The sequence below is a fragment of the Ischnura elegans genome, chromosome 7 (assembly GCF_921293095.1).
Source record: "Ischnura elegans chromosome 7, ioIscEleg1.1, whole genome shotgun sequence".
Classification (NCBI taxonomy): domain Eukaryota; kingdom Metazoa; phylum Arthropoda; class Insecta; order Odonata; family Coenagrionidae; genus Ischnura; species Ischnura elegans.
In genome coordinates this window covers 78,597,117-78,614,971 of record NC_060252.1, presented here as the reverse complement: position 1 = coordinate 78,614,971, position 17,855 = coordinate 78,597,117, and the positions used below count along the sequence as shown (strand labels likewise).

The following is a 17,855-nucleotide window of genomic DNA, read 5'->3' as shown; positions in this document are numbered from 1 at the left end:
GTTTTACATCGTCTGAGATTACCAACGCACGCATGAGGCACAGAGCTCAGGGATCACCCATTAAAATTGCCTAAGGTCGGAAAGTTTCCTTCGTTTGATAGGGTAATAATAATCCTTATTTAAGCCAAGCGCTACCTGCTGGCAGGGTACTTTGCTACCTGGTAGCAGCCTGCATCGTATCAGCGCTCAGAGCCTCGCTCCAAGGTCACCTCTCACGGCGACGGCTAGAACCAGAAATGCGTCGCACGGGCTTTTCCCAGCATTCCTATTTAGCCATCGCTTTTTCGCGCGCTTGAAATTTGTCACTTTTCATTTAATCGCGAAAAATAGATATCGTCATTTAAAAATCTAATATCGTGAAATGCGTACTTCAGGAGTAATAATCTTTCGATTTAGGCAATAAAAAAATAATAAGAAAAAAATAATTGAACAGTGTATTTCGTTCTGTAGTACCCCTTGGATTGGTACTTTTATTTTTATTTATTTCCCACTTCCCCATATACAGCACAATGCAGCCTTTATAACGGGTTTCCAACATTAACAAAGCACAACACAAACATCCATGCCCTGGTTAGGGATCACCTACCCAGGTGGGATTCGAACCCACGACATACGGATTGGCAGGCGAGGACTTTACCCCAACGCCACCGAAGCCGGCCTTTGCTGTAAACATGTATTTTTTTTAAGTGTCTTCGAAACAAATATGTGTGTGTAGAATGCATAATTAATTCGAGAAAATAATGCGCGGTTTTAGTGAGAAAAAGTTATCGGACTCGGGGAGGTGTGTCAAAGGGGTTCTTTTGGAAGGGATATAGTCTCTTCCCCGAACATTTCGGGGGGTTTTGAAGCATCCGCTGTCGTGTTCCGCTTTTCCAAACTTTATTCACTATAATGATCCCAATGTGTCGTGCCTTTACGGAACGGTTTTATCTCCGTACCTCTCTTGTCATACGTTTTTCAGTTTCGTACCTAGGATGGATTGCGGTCCGAAACTTGAGAATTTCGCGGGTGATTTTTCGTATCTCTAGACCCCTGGTATTTCCCCAAGCTCCTTGGATGTATGCGATACCTTGCATTCATGTTCACTCCTCTCATCCGTAAGGTTTGCCGTGTCGCCTTCCGTCTGCAAAGCGCGGTCTTCCGCACCCTATCGCGGTCTCGACATGCGTCCGTCGTTCCTCGGGGGGGCCTGTCGTCCTTGCGTGCGGCCGTTGACCCCTGCAACCCCCGTCGCCCCGCTCTGCCGGAGACTCGCTCCGCACGGCAACCAAGGTGTGGCTTCCGCTGCACTCATCTCGTGCCTTCTTCAAGTGTTTCTTAATGAAGGCAATGATTGAGATTGGGACATGACTTCCACCGCCCCCCACCCCGCTATATTGTTTTTTATCAGTCTGTTCTCTTGTTTGAAGGAGTTATAAGGCGCCAGTTCTTGTATGCTCATTCATATTCATTTTACACTTTAACTTGAGTATGAATTTCGTCTGATGTATACTGCTTTGTGAATAAAATTTGTGGGGCTTGACCTTGTTTCCTGAGGAAACAGCACGAGTTAATCTAAACTCTAGTCAGACGGATGTGACCTTTCTCGAGCGTTTAAGAGGTAAGATTCCACGGTTGATGGAAGACAGGGGAATGACTTGCGTTGTATGTTCCTTTCTTTTTCCCTCCCCTTCTGTCAAATTATTGATTTCTATTATTCAATCACTTAGTTATTCATCGGAAGGTTGATCAGGAAAGGGTAGAGGAGGACCAGCCTACCCACTGGATACCTTACCATACACCCTAGTGGTGGCTTGCACGTACCTCGTAGATGTTGATGTAGACAACCCGCTCGCGGTGAAACTAAGTGTCCTGGTAGCAACTCTTATTGCATCGAACGGGAAATAGAGGAGCCTGGTTTCGTGATCCTTTTGGGTCACATTTTTTGCATTTTATTTTCGACCCTCAGATTTCATTTCACCGTTGTCCTTATCCGTTTAAAGCTGTTTGCCCCTTTCTTTCTCTTAGAATTGCTTTTAATGCCATCGTAAAAATGACGTTGTTATAGTAGTTTATAGTACAGTAGTATATATTAGTTAGGTTATACATTGTTATATTTTGATGTTAAAAGATCATTACAATTAATATTTAAAGACCGCCGTTTGATGGAACCTAACTGCCTCATTGACAAAGATCCTTTGTAAAATATTAATTTATAAAAATGTGGATGACGATCCCTTACTATTCCAATACCGTGGCCTATGGTCATTTATAATTTGAAGATTAGGTCATCTCCGATGTATATACATACACGAGAGTTAGTATGACCATCGTCAGTGATTTTGAATTTCTGATTTCTAAGTATTTCTTTGTTCATTCAACCTATGCGTGAAAAATACGGGTTCTCTCACTATTTTAATGGTCGATGCTAGATGCTATCTCCTACCTTAAAAGATTTTTGGTGCTTTACTGTCACTTGCCCATAAGCTGAATTATTAAGCATCTTGCTAAATTAATTACCGGCTATCTAGATCGTTAATTTTTATTTTAGTGTTTTAGTTTTTGGGCATTCCTGTTTCTGTTTTTACGGCATCCGCTGGTATACGGCAATCGAAATACTTCATGGATTCATCGACTTTTATCTTTTTTTATTTTACGTGTGAACTCCAAAAGCTACCTTGAGCATAGATAATAATTTTTTGACGTTTTTATAATTTAGACCCGAATTTTTTGACCCGAGGGTATGACGTTTTACACCTGTTTGAACAAAATTTATCCAAGATAATTGTTGTGATAAGTCGATATCCAGGTCCTATGTAAGAGAACTGTTTCTTTTACAGATCGTTTATTTGATACCAGTGTTTATTATAATGCTTTTTAGGTATATTTTGGAAGTGGTAATGTTATGAGAAATTCAGGATGAAAGTATTTATTCAATGTATTTATTCTGCAGGTATGGTTTGAGTAAGCGTTCGTGACCGAGGAGATGGTGTTTTGCAAGCATAGTCAAGTGGAGGAGAATTGGTTTCATGGATGGGATAAGAGCGGTACGATTTGGGTCGACTCGAAGAATGAAATAGTGAAAGTAGACAAACGCCTTGGGTGTAAATAGCACTTAGTGGAGCCGTTATTGCTTTCAATTTCGCCTATGTCATGATCTCATGACAAAAAGCAATTTATTTCGGAAAGGTGAAGCGTTGTAAGTAATCCCATTAGTGTATAGACGTATGTAATTTCTATTTGATCACTTCTAGTTTATCGCTGAAGTAAGTTGTTGAAGAAAATTTAGAGTGGTGATATAATCTTTTCCGTCAATATATGAAGATTTTGAATTATTGTTATGTTTGAAAGTCGAGATATTCGATCCATCTTTGTTTGATTTCAACAGAAGGGAGTGAATGAGCTGATTAAATTAATTTATTCTTGATAAAAGCGCAATAGTCGACTTCTCATGTTCAAATAAGTGTGTCTAATTTAGTTATGTTACCTTCCTTGTAAGACTACTACCTAATATGTGAATGATTGTGCTACTCATAGGGTTTATTGTTAATTTTGGCGTCTCTTTAAACTTTAACTCAATTTAATGTTTTTACTCGGTAGTTGTTTGTTCCTGAAATTTTATTTATATTTTACCTTCTTCATGTCCTTATCGTTTTTTGTCTACATTAATTCCCCCATCAGATATCTGCGAGAAATTTCGAATACCCTCAAAAGTAGTTTTGATTGCCATTTAATTAATTTCGCTGTCTTTTTATTGCCAATATTAACAATCACGCATGTTACGAAATCCCGCATATACCGATGTGAGTTCCCCGTCCCGTGCACTCTCCTATAAGCGCCAATGTTAATTTCCGTAACGTTCGGATACTACAAAATGCTCGCTATTACGATCTATTCTTTGGCTCCTTGTGTAACTATTTTCTCTTTTACAAAGAAATGATGGTCATCTTCGCTTCTTAAGCGTTCTTTACCTTATAATTAGTGGTTCTCACGTGCTGCCATCACCGCATAGTTATACCGTTGATCTTAAACCTTAACAGCCGTTTGATTGAAAGGGTGGGACGATTATGAAATGTTACGGATATGTTGCTTGAAGTAAGGCGATATACGGAATATTAGCTGACAATACTGTGATTTATGGGGCAAAATCCATTATTATCAACATAACGAAATCCCGTTTATAGCGGAATAGAACTATGGTCCCCTGAAATTCGTTATAAGGGAGTTTCACTGTATACCATTTGCTAACTCTTTATCGTTCCCATGATAATAATGAAGTTTGGGTGTCAGTGTTGGCCTTATCTCTCGGTTGGTTCTCAGTCAGTGAAGTTCTATTGCGAAAAGGAGTATCGTCCCCCCACCGTCATAGTTGGCACGTGAGTTAGCAGCAGCCTCCCTGTTCGATGGGGGGTCGACCAGACGCACACCGGACAGAGGCTCGCGCATGCGCGTCGCATCGTGGGAATGGTGGAAGAGCTCCCGGGTTGCTTGGCCCCGGACTGCAGCGAGGGAGCACTAACCTTCCTCAACATCCCACCCTTCCCCTCTCACTTCCCCCCTCACTTTCCTCATCGTCAGCGGGTGAGGGGAAGTGTTCTTCTCTTCTTCGGCCGCTGTTTCTTCCTCGGCCGCCCGTGGGCTGGCCTCTCGGGCCGGGTTCATGCCGGTGAGGGGAAGTAATAGAAATGCCATCGGAATAAAAGACGGAACTGGAGGTCATGGAAACGTCAGGGAAAATAGGTTATGGTTAGCGAAACACTGCAAAGGCGCGGCGTCAAGAGAAAAATCGTGGTTGAAACGGCGGAATGTTGTTATGTTCGAGCGGCGAGGTTGGCGTTCCGGCTAGATTCAGTAGATTACTTCGTATAGTAGATACGTTACTAGGACAAAATTTTGGTCTCATTGTCATTACCTTTTCACGAGGAGTCCATAGGATTTAGGTTGGTACCAGTAGCATCACACGCCACGCCTCATGAGGTGCGCTGCGCGTGCGCAATTTGAAACGACTATGTCGTAACGGGGCTATTCAGGTGGAATTATTAAGTTTGGCGTTAATGGTCTGGGTGGATGTGTGGATCAAATACCTCAATGGTGATGTGCACAAATAACCCTTTCGTTTGACCCTTCTGTTTACTTATATGATTGACGATGATACGCGCAGAATGCCCTGATGACTCCTCAGACGACTAGCCAGCTACTCTTATAGGCCTGAACAATGGCGTTTGCAGTTTATTTTTTTATAATTACTTCAATATAATGTTCATACTGATTACATAGTTATGGAATATCTGTATTAGTTCTTGAATGTGTCGGGTGTTAGATGTTTATCATTCGCTATTTTAAATAGGAAAGTTTTTAGACCACTGGAACAGCGCATTTGACAACTTTTGACTTTCGGGTATTTCTTTGCTGTGTTGTTATCTAGGCATTTTCATTTGGTAGGAAAGTATTGGATAGGAGAAAAAACTAAATAGTTAGTATCTTACAGAAGATTTCATTTTAGATAGGTGACGTCCTTTTTGTTTTATCGGCCATTTGAATCGGTTATGGGAATTTCCAATTTTTAAACCGCATCCTTCCTCGAATATACTTCTGTTATTTTGTGAGCACCGTTCTGTCCTTGCATTATAAATAAAGATTTCGAAATCCAGTCCATCGTCGTATCAAAATAGCTGGAAATCTTAAATTTATTTCTATAATGCCTGTGAGGTAGTGCATTGCAGCCACTGCTTGTGGCCTGCTTAATAGCTTTTTGGAGTCGGCGATAGTGGTTCTATTCGAAGATCAGGGTAGTTATGAAGTCTTATAATCTATTTCTTATTGGAACATTTTTCAATTTTATTGATTCGTCGTAAGTCTGAAACTGAGAAAGACTAAAATTGTTCTGGTGTGAAAGGTTTTCGGCGTTATATGCGGATTGCAGCTGCATCGCACCTGTGGCCACCATGGAAATGAGTGCTTACCTACCATCGGACCATAGTCATGGTATTGTGCGACAGGTCCTCGCTCATCCGGCCGTGAGTCGACGGCTAAAGGGTGACAGCACTTGACTGGATTGAACTAATTCGATTTGAAAACCAACCAGTTACCTTTCAAAACGCATTCCCTCGGCAACCGGTTGCTGCAGGGCAGGCTTGGAGGCTGAGCGCCCGCCAACTTGCTATCTTTTGTGGTGCCTTATACATAATCGTAAGCGGTCGGTTGCAGAACGCCAATGAGACACGTATCGTTGGATTTCATATTCGACTACGTTTGGACATTATTATCCTTTCTCTTGTGTGTGGAAAACAATGTTTGTTTGTACTAAGCTGTTTATTGCCTGGGATTTACCATTGATGTATTTTTAATTATTTCAGAACGTTTAACCGTCTCTTACCATTTGTGAGCTACTTCAATTACGTTTAGTCTATGATAAGGTTTTTCCATCATAACATGCGCCAAAATTAATTAACTCAACGGCCGCTGCACCCTGACATGCATAAAAATATTGCTTGTGTGATCTCCCTCTCACCATTAAGTAGTTTTAATTCAGTGGAAACTTAAGCGTTGAATTTACAGTTTATTTTGCATCTAAAAGCAATGATTTCTTGCGTACCTTTCTCGTAGACGTAATGGTCGTAGGTGCAGTAATGGTTGTTTTTAGGAATTTGCTACAATCATTCAAGATGTACCTGAAGTGAGGCATTGGTAATACTCGGCAACTATAATCCGAGGATTATCGCGTGGCATTCATGTTGGTTCCTCAAATGTGTTTTTTTTTGTGTATTCCTTCAGTGAAATCATTTGTTCATGCTCACAATCCTTTATGGGATTGCCTGTTTCCCCCGTTTACCCGACAATGTTGGTTTGCCTAATTAAAGTATCTTTATCTCGGTGATTTATTTTTGTATCAACTGATGGGGTGGGTTTGATTACGACGTATGAAAAATTTATTTATCGGAACTGCTACACGTCAAAGGCACTGAATTAAAACATTAATGCGTCTTAAGTATTTATAACCTTAAGTAAACAGTTATAGTCATTAAGTGTCTCGATTTTATTTTGTTTGGTCCTATTTTTTGAACCATTTTATTTTTTGCTTCCGATTTTTAAGGCCCTTACCTCCTTTAATGAGGCCCTTTTTAAAGCCTTTATTTCTCACATTCAATTCCAAGCGGAATATGAAGTCTCCCTACTACATACGTATTGACGGTTTTATCTTATTAGTAAAATTCTGTGCTCATATCGGCCGCGCCTAGCCTCTCTAAAATCATCCATTCAGCCCTATCTTGGATTTGTAGTCCAGAAAATCGTGTGTGTAAAATTTGAGCTATATAATCGTATTAGACAATGCGTCTATAAAATCGTATGTCACAATAGCAGTCCACAATGGACGAAATTGGATTTATGGCTCAAATTTTACACGTACGGTTTTGTGGACTAGAAATTCAAGATACGCTTGAATGGAATGATTTTTGAGATACTTCTTCGCGGATGTGTGCTGTCGATGTTATACAAAGATGCTTTGGGAAAGTAACCGATCTCAGTCCCGATGTCATTCTCTTAGCTGGCGGTGGCCCTTGTTGTAATTTTTTGCGGCCGTTTCAATTTCCTTCCGGGGGCGATATGTGCGGCGCAAGGCGTCAGGGTTGTGAATTCGATGCGTGATGCCGTGCGTAACCCAAGTCGCCGATTGGGGCCACCCCATGGGCCTCACCACCTGCTCCCTCCTCTCGTCTCCGCTTACACCGGGCCACTCTCAAGCTCTCGTGCCAGCCAGCCGCTCGCTGATCCAGCATCCAATCATTCGCACGCGTCTTGAATGTTGTATGACAGGGTATTTTGTTGGTCACTTTTTTTCTCTTTGAGTTTATTTTGAAAAAATGGAGCAAGTCGGCAGCCATTTGGTTGAACTACCTCGTATGATGCCCGTGTTACATTCGGGTTCTGGCTCCCGGCGCCTCTCATAGTATTATTAATTAGAAGTAGCATTTATTTTTGTTGCGGCATCGTTTTTGCCTACTTCTGCGGCGTGATGATATAAAGAAAAGTGGTCATGATGATATTTTTTTGGGTTTTTGTTGGCAAAATCGTGAGTTATTGTGGATACTTTTTTATATGAACGTTTCTAAATGTACTATTTGCTTGTTTTTTTGCTCGTAATTTTTTCGGTTTTAAAGTGGTTAAAAAAATTAATTGTGTCGATCACAATCTTAAGTCGAGGCGGGTGTCGGTAGACTGTCCAAAAATATCGAACAGAAAATAGAACTTCTGCCTTAACACCCATTTCCAGCATTCTAGCGAAACATTCGGGAAATATAGATTTCTCTTGAATATTAACATATCCAAATGATAGTGTCACTAGCCCTATCTCGCGGAGGCTGGACGGTAGTTATTGGGATTGAAACACACATTAATATGTCGTTTTTCATACAATATCTGTTCGGAATTCCATGTCGATGCCGTTAACGTTGTGCTATTCTTTTCCTTTCAAGGATAGACTGGGGCTGCTAATTACAGTCATTCTACTATTATTTGGCTCCAGTTTCATATTTATCTTGTCACTGCAAATGGGAAAGAAAATATTCAGGGCTTCTATTATGTCAGAATAAGGCACTTTTATACCCTTTACTCCTAGTATCATATTTGGAGGCAGAAATTGCTGTATTCGAATTTTCTCTTTCTTTTTAAATTATTAACTTAATATTTATTCCTATAAATTCATTAACAGCAAAATTATATTTATATGTTTATGAGTTGAATTGTCTTTCCCTGTGCGTGAGAATTCGGAGCTCATGGTGACAATGTCAAAGTTATATCTCCTGTTAGTTGGAGGTCTAATGTCCTGGGCATTTTTTGCTCGCGGTTGGTGAACTACGGCAGTGGGGAACGATAATTATTGCGATAGTTCTGCTTATGGTTGAAGTGATGGAATTTAGGTATTGTATGCCTATTTGAATTGTTATTGGAACAAATAACAAATGTGAGGCATAATCGCTCGTGCGGCTATGGAATTAGGCATCGTTACGTTTGCTTCACCTACTCAAAAATCGTTTCTTATCGACATGGCTGATTTCGGTTCATGTGGTCCTAAAGGTAATGAAGAGTATATATTTTCTCTTTTATTATTATACAGAAGAGGATAGGTCATAAATATTACTCCAGATATTAGCTCTCCCTTGATATTAGTATAGGTCTGTGAGTTTTTGTGATGTCGAATAGTAATTAGCGATGTGGCATTGGTTACTGTCCTTCCGACGTTGTTGTTTAGTTCCAAAATGGAGCAATACTGACTTGTCCCTTTGATCATGGGTCCTTGAATTTAGATCATCTTTCATGAGGCGCCCTTCTTGCGATTCCATTCCGTACCACATGTAGCCTTGACCGACATAAGCGCGCACGAGGAAGGGAAACAGAAATATTCTCAAGGTGTTGCCATGAACATTTGAGGACGAATGTGCACTTGGAGTGACAAGGGCATATTTCTCTCGTGTTATTTTTCCGGGCTGTATAGACTTCTTTTTTATTACTTGATCGCCAAGCAATAAATGTGCATAGTATCCAGGGCCATCGCCTGATTATTAAATAACCCAAGATGATGAGCCCTAAAACTTTTCAACTTAAGAGAATTAAATTAGTAATTATTTATATGGTTACTACGTGACATAGCTTTGCAAGTCCTTGAGATATTAGGTACTAGTGATGAAATATATTATAATGTTCTGTTCTATTATTTGTGTACATACTTTGTCTTTTATATTGAGATCCATGCCCTAGAAATCGATTCCTTTTGAAATATTGAAAGTGCTAAGGTGAGGGTGGTCACTAAGGAATTTTTCCCGTAAGTATTTGTTTCAAGAAGAGAAAAGACCAACATATTTTCAGCCATATGAAATGTGAGACCTTGAACTCTTCATCTGCTTATTGTTTTTCATATTGAAGAAGGAAAAACATACATTTCAGAGTATGACATAATTTAGAGATATATTTGACGTTTTCGGGCACTTTCTAAACGATACCGTACATGTTTTAATTGATCGAAGGAACGTTGCATGTATCAGAGTACTTATGACGTGTACCTTTACTACCTCTTTCAGCGTGTTGGAAAAGAACCTCTACATGTTGGTAACATTTAATTCTTGGTAAAAAATTTTCGTTGCATGTAACTGAAAAGTAAATCTCCATTTTGAGAATGAAATCCATCGGATGTATCTATATCAAAACGGGTGATATTGTACCAAATCCTATAGATATAAGTGGCAAAAAGCCAACTTATTCAGTTTACTAATTCATGGTAATCCTAAAAGGGCGTTTTTTTTTCAACCTCCGATCGCTCATCAAAATCACCGTACAAGCGACAGGCGGGTACTGCGCAGGTAGGGCAATTGTGCGTCCTCCGTACCACTGACAAGTCCTTACTGGCCGTAAATTGTTAGGTTAAGGTTAGTAATAATATCATGAACTACACTGCCTCAGTTGATTCTCTCGCCAAGTGTGCACTGCGGAGAGACAGCCAGAAAACTGGCCCAATGGCTTCAGCATTGGCATGTCTTGACCTAAATGACGATAAAAGGGAACTTTATAAATGCACTTTTGCTAAAGTGTGAAAAATTACGTTAATTCTCATTTAAAACAAAAGAAGAGACATGCTGACTTCTGGAAGTGATCTGATCCATGGCAACGCCCGTCATCTAAGCGCTGATTCAGCCCAACTGCTCCTTGAGCAATTTCAATGGGACATTTTCAATAACCCGCCGTACAGTGTCGACATAGTGCCGCGTGACTTCCATCTTTACGCCGAAATGAAGAAGTGGCTTGGAGGGAAGCTTTTTCAAACTGGCGATGAGCTTCAGGGCAAAGGAAAAATTCGTAGGAAGTCGTTGGCGGCAACATCCAATGAAGAAGGCTTAGTAAAGCTTGTCCACAGACACGACCAATTCCTCAATCGCCGAGGCAATTATGTCGGAAGGATACCACAAGTGTGGTCAGCATTTAGCAATGAAATAGTTTTTAATCAATCACTTCGTCTTAATTCATGATCCATTTGAGGTTGAAAAAAAACGGCCCTCGTATTTATGTGATTTGACCGATATTTGTGTGGTAATATAATTTCAGCCATTCAATACTTATCCATAGCCCCTGAAGTTGAACAGTGTTTTTGAAAGTGTTTGTGATGCCGATTATGAAAATAATATTTTGGTGTTCAGGTTTAAACTCTATAATTTTATGCGCTAGTATAAAACTAGACGCGAATGAAATCATCCGCCGTTCTGATGTTTAAACATTCTTATGATGCACCAGATGTGAAAATATTTAACAAGTCTTCAGGGTTAAGTGCAATTATATTTATCCTTTTGTTTTCCCCAAATCAGTATTGATGAGTGGCGCATACCTATCAAGGAAATAGCTCTCAACGCTTTCATAGAATTAAAAATATCTTCTTCCGTGTATAATTCTTGTTGAATACATATGCCATCATGAAACAGAAATTACCTGTGATACGAGATTGAAGATGTATGTTTCAGTCAGCTGCTCATTCCATTCCAAGAGAAGATATCTTGTCGGTCAGGGGATGTAGTTTCCTCTGAGAATAAATGATGCATTCCACCATGGACGTATGTTTCCTGTCCGCCGAGCTACGCGGAATCTAATATTTTTCAAGAGCCTTTGGCCTTGGCGATGAACAACAATGAAGGCGTGAGAGTCTGCCGTGAATGAGAACAAAAGGTACTCAAACCATGGATTGCTGCGTAACATAATCCTTCTCCAGTGGGCAGCCGTCGACAGCCCGAGTTTGATGACGCATCTCCGTGAGACTCGTGGGGTGGGAAGTATAATAGCGGAAATCGAGTGGGCAGCTTCAAGGGCAATCATTTAATACGATGAAGCCACCGCAAACCTTTTTCACATGCACGATTTTACCTTCTGATGCTGAGCAAAAGTATCAGAAGAACGATCTATATGGTAACAATGTACATGTTACAATTTGAAATGACGTTTACTTCAATCTGGTGGAAAATATTGTTTGCATTATTCCCAATTCTCTTGTGAAAATAGCCTTTATATTTTATAAACGGAATTATTTCAGGCATTATCATTGCATGATGTTAGTGAAATTAGTTGGGGTGGACCTCTCAAAGGTTGATTGTCTTGACCCGAATGTCCTCTCCTATTTAGACGTTTTCAGCTTTCTGTACAGATATCTAATTTTACATAAGTTTGTATTACGCGCTTGGGTTTTATACAGATGAATTAATTAAAGCATAGCTCTCGATTTTCCGTCCTCGTGAATAGAAAAAATTGAGAAAATGTTATTGGTATATATTGGAGAATCAATTTGGATTCAAAATAAGATATTATCTTTCATTTTTTATTTTAGTAACTGGGTACGCATTGTTGCTTGTTAGCCTCGTGTCTACTCGTGTATTGAAGTTTGTATAGTATGTGTGTAACGTCGTTTTGAGAAGTAAAAAGTGAAGTTATGGCATTTCAATAAGAAGAAGATATTTATTTATCCAAATCATACCACATGACCTATAGAATATACGTGTGGATAATAGGGGTTGTTCAGGCATTATTTATTCCTTGGTTACCACGCGAAAAATTTACGTTCACTGGGTAATCGGCGGATAACTTACGAGCAAATTTTCACTGCGCTAGATTTTTGTGGCAAGTAGAATACGATTGGTTACTACAGGGTGTACCAAAGTTGGTATCTTATTCATTTTCTTTATGGGCATAAATAGTAAAAATTGGAGTATGACTGGAATTGTTATCAAATTTATTTTTATGAGAAAACAGCGGATTTTACCGTTTAATTTGAAGGCGTACGTTATTTAATGCTGATATTTTGAACTTGAGTCCTCTAACGGATGGGAGGAAGTGTACGCCATCAATAGAGTAACTTAGTAATCAAATTAGTTTCTCCATTGCAGCTGCCATTCCAACTCGCTGGTGGCGCTAATTGGCGCTTGCATCATGGAGTGCAGTGCTCAAGGTTCTGCCTAATCAGCGTAAGATGAGGGACTCGGAAATGAATTAATTGTTTATTTTCTTTCGCTTCTATCAGCCAGCCCCTTTAAGGATGACGGTCCTTTCAATTAGCCTCAGCAATGCTGAAAATCTTACGGTGCACGGTTATCCTTCAGCCCGGATTACACGCGCTCAGATAATCGAGAGTAGCGCTACTTGCTGGAATTGAGTTCATTTGTGTCACACCGAATTCGGGTCAATGATAACGGGTTAGACGATGCTTAGGGCTAAATATTTTTGTGAAAGTAAAAGCCGTGGGTTGTAATTAATTCATCGCGTTATGACGTTCTACCTGGATAGTTTCGATATATGGTCATAAGAGGTATGGGAATGCAAAGCAAGTTATATAGAAGATGTGGAACTTGGTATATCTTAGATTTCCTTCGCTTCGTGTCATTTTTCGAGTTATGCAAATGCTCTTTTAAATAAGTAATTCTCATTGTAGCTTTATTCCGTCATTCTTATAGGCTTCATCATGTTTATTTGGTGTGGAAAGGTTAAGGATTGAGGAGTTCATGCTCTAGTGAGATTAGGGTTGCGAAGGAAAGTTTAGTGTAATTGAAGATTGGGGCTCAGTCGTGACGACGTAGGGTTGACTTATGGATAATTTACGAGGTGTTGGAGTTTGAGCTTAATGCCGGCCTCGGTGGCGGTGGGTGATCCTTATCCAGGGCATAGATGTATTTGTCATGCTTCCTCCGTTGTAAAGGCCTCGATGTGCTGTTTACGGGGAAGTTAGAAATAAATAAATAAAATAAATCTCAGGATTAGCGGTAAAAGTGATCCTGAGTACATAACTATTCGATGTGAAGGATTGGGATGTAGAAATCATCTTCACTCCGTTGTGATAACATAGCTTACAGGGTCTTTATTCAGTCGCAATTAATAAGTGTTTTTATTTTTAATTTGGTAGCATTATTAAAATCGATTTTTTTTACATTAACCATTCCAGTTATGCGAAAAAGCGACGTGATCCTTCACTTTACGGGCTACCCTCAGATTAGTACGGAAATGTGCAAGTTTGTTCGTATGAGCTTTCATTTTAGACATAAGTATGTTAATTAAAATCGACTATAGATCTCTTTGTCGCAGTGCTTCCATTTGTTACACGCAGAAGAAATTTGTGATAGTCAATGGTTAAATTTATAAACTTATGGGTTTAGTACCTTTGCATGCTAAGTACTGAAGTAATCGACACTCTTCGTGGTGAGTGTCGCTATTTATCCCTGCCCTGTTTCTGCTGCGGAAAATGCCTTTGGCGTATTGGTATTTACAGAATCGATTCTGCGTGAAAACACATGCTGGTAGTTACACAACTCCGTAAATCTCGGTTTCTCGCAAGATACTTTCCTTCTCCTTTATCGTCGTATCTGGACTAGGATGTTCTCACATATTTCTCGCGGGTTGCACAATTTATTTGCTGAAGATTTTCGCTGTGGATAAATCCGTGGAAAACACGTAGGTCGTAAATATCTTTGACTAGAACAGCTTGTCCGAGGAAATTCGAGCTCCACTATTCGTCCCTTGTTGTCCTGCTCCTCGTAGTGTTCCCCTCACGCCGTTGTTAGCCGGAAGGGTGGCCCTAGTGGTGGACCCCCCCCTCTCCCTTTTCATTCCGTCCTGCAGCACACTTTCATTCTCTTTCCTGCGCTAGCCAGGCGTAAGAACGTGTGTGCCGCCCCCATATCCCTTCCCGGTATTTTTCCTCTCCTATATATGTGCGTTGCCCCGAGAAGTATGCGGTATGTGTTGTTTTAATGTGTACATACATACGAAATCGCGCATATATGTGCACATTCCCATCCTAAATATGTATGTCGCTTCCTCGAGAGTTATTTATTCTATGTTGTACATATGTGCGCGTAATCGCACGCGCGCACATATGTGTAAATATCCGCCGTGCACGTGGATTACATGGGCGGCGTTGGAGGGGGTGGCGGTGCCCTCCCCCTATTTCCTGTGTGTGTTGATGGGCTTGGTGATCTCCAGGCCGTGCGCTCATTGGTCGAGGCGGGAGGGAAGGTGGGGGGCCATCCCGAAGGTCTCCTCACAGCTGGCGCTATGGGGAATGGGAGGGAGGGCCGGCGATCATTGTGAGAAGAGAAGGGACGCGGCAGTGAGTTGTGTGGCCGCCAACGGGATGCACCTCTCATTCTGCACCGAGAGCATGCCATAATAATTCCGCGACTCTCTACTCTCGCGTGCACCTTGCCGCTCAAAGCGCTGGCAGTTCATCCGGCGAGGCGCTGCTGATAGCGCGAATAATCTTCGTGAATGAGAGTCGTGCTTGGCTGATATTGGGCTCCTCCGATTTGGCTCACGGCGGTGACGCACACGTAAACAAAGGAGAAGGGAGGCCAATATCTCTCGTAAAAGAAGTCGAGGCCAAGGCGAGGAGCGTGGCCAGCCAAAACAACAACCCCTCTTCTATTTATTTCCCTTTCCTTGCGTCCCGCGTGGCGGGTATGTTGAGGCGCTCAGCGTGCCTTCTTCAATCTCTCGTGTGTCTTGGTGAGGAGGGGCAAACGGAGTGAGATCGATCGGGTGAGCGAGGCTGCATCGCCAGCGACTCGGTCGGAGTAACGATCCCTCTTCGCCTTCTCCGCGAGGACATTATACTCTAGCCTCCTCCCTCCCTCGCCTCTCCTTCCCCCCCTCACCTTATACCGCCCCGGCGGCTGAGGGAGGGGTAGTCGGCTCGCTGTTTCGGGTCCCCGCCGATCGGAGCAGCACTGCGGACCCGGGAGGGGGGCACCTTCATTTTTACTTTAAAGGTCCATCTTTTTATTCGTATTTGTTGTTGCGGGTCGTCCTCGAAGGGGGACCGATATAGAGAGAGTTTCCCAGGGCCGGCCTATTGTCCGCCGCGTCCCGCATAACCCCCCTCTGTACTTGCCCCCCCTGGGACTGCACCCCTCGCGTCCCCCCTCCTCCATTTTGGAAGAGGGCAGGCTTCCTCCTCGGAGGCGACCACCATCTTGATTTCGCCCTCCCGACCAGAGGAGCAGAGAGCGCGTGGCCACAGTTTGTAGGCCCCGCAGTGTGCTCTTCATTGGCGGGCAGTGCATCCGCCGGAATGGGATCGTGCACCGATTGCCTCAAACCTCACGTAACCAGCGCGTGCCGTCTCGACGTTTCGCCCGTGCTTCATTGAGTGCTGTGTGTGTTTCTTTTGTGTGATCCAGTGTGTGCAGTGTTTTTTATACGTATATATATATATATTCATGTTTACATAAATGCGCTATTGCATATCGTATCCGGCGCAATCCTCTGCGTATCGGTAGATGCAGTAGATCCGACGGCACTCAGGGTTTTGATGATGAGGAGGTGATAATGGTCCTTGGGGTGTGAGAAGATAAGGGAGTCGAAGGAGCCAGCCTTCGCTGTGAGAGGAGTCGCTTGCGCTTTACGTGTGTCGATCGCTGGTCGCCATGGTGAGCCTCGTGGCCGCAGCTGCCTCTGACTTCCTCTCCTTCTACGGGGACGAGTTAACAAGGTGGGTGTACGGAAGGAGTTATTATTAGCGAGAGTGAATTACCGCGCTCGAAAGCGCGCGGTCTCACCGAAAGATTTTTGGGGTGATACTCGAACTCATTTCAGACGTTTATCTCGGATGGTTGAGCTCTCCTGGAATTCCCTCGTTATTTGCACACTTGTATATTGAGCGTGTGGCAGCGCAGGTGAGTATTAGGGGATGGTTACACGCACGCGTTAGAAGTGTCTTTTCATCTTACTGGATAGCGGTGGATAATTATGAGATGAACCTGCGGCGTTGCCTAATGCTCTTCGGAGAGTTGCATTTGCTTCATTCTGTTTCTTCAGTTCGAGAGGATCGCCTCATTTGTACTGGTCTTCAACGTAAAGGCGATGCCTATTATAAAATTTCGTGGAACGCTGAAGGTGCTTGGCTTTCATGAATCCTTATTGAGTATTGCGTATTGGTACTTGTGTGAAGATATTATTTCTTTTTTGATCATGTTATTCTTAGTAAAGTTTGGAAGTAGGCTTTTATTTGGTTTATGTATTTTTTCATAATAGTGGCTGTTGAATCATAATCTATTCTTCCGCGGTCATTGTCTGTGGATTAGCAAGAAAACTCTAATAACGATTTGTTTTCAGTTCTCTGCTGAAGCTAGCAAAACTTAGAGATTGACTCTGATTAATGCAGCAGTAGGGTCCATTTGTCAGAGTTTTAAGGTAGTCAATTCTCACTCACTTACGTAGTTCCTTTTGATGACTTCGGTCATCTGGTTACTCATCGGATATATGCCTTTATTTCAGTTGAGGAATTTCTATAATGGAATAGTATACTCTGAGCTTATGTGTTGAAGTTGGTGAGTAGATTTGTAGTTTAACTATTGACCTGTGTGAAAGCATTGCTGTTAAGGATTGGGGTGAAGCATAATTAGTAATATTATAATAGTAATCATAAAGAGGTTAACTTTATGAACGTATGTCATCTTTATGTGGCGATGAAAGGGGGTCCTCATATTTGGCTATTTTCGCCATGCTGGGAATAATATGATTTCACAAATTTATGTAAACTTTGTAATATATATATGAACTGAGTATTCGTCAAATACCGTGTAAAAATCTTCGTTTGGTGCTCCTAGCCGACCATCGCCTAAAATTCTCGCGATTTGAGTTTTCATTCTGTTATTTAGTCACATGGCTCTCAGCGCTAAGTATGTTTTTAAAGCTCTCGCTCAAAATGTGAAGCATAAAGGGAATTCTGTGGTTGATATCTGATCATGCTTAATATATTTTGTAGGTATTTTTATTTCGTATTGAATGCCCTGTTTTGGTGCTAAAATACCTCAGCGGGTAATGTTAGCCAAAAATACATTTCCATGGCAATCATCCGT

The 17,855-nt window shown here is 41.5% G+C and overlaps 1 protein-coding gene across 2 annotated transcripts in view; it reads left to right on the top strand.

Moving 5' to 3' along the window:
- The window catches only part of LOC124162049 (zinc finger protein AEBP2), a 138,052-nt gene that overhangs the window by 23,263 nt on the left and 96,934 nt on the right, over positions 1-17,855 (top strand). The window contains exon 1 of one of the 2 annotated variants that reach the window (XM_046538387.1): positions 15,118-16,486. The exons of the other annotated variant lie outside the window; for it this stretch is intronic. Within the exon in view, the coding sequence (XP_046394343.1) occupies positions 16,422-16,486 (65 nt within the window). The 5' untranslated portion in view covers positions 15,118-16,421. Of the gene's footprint in view, positions 1-15,117; positions 16,487-17,855 lie in introns of those variants that run through there. 2 annotated transcript variants of the gene reach the window in all.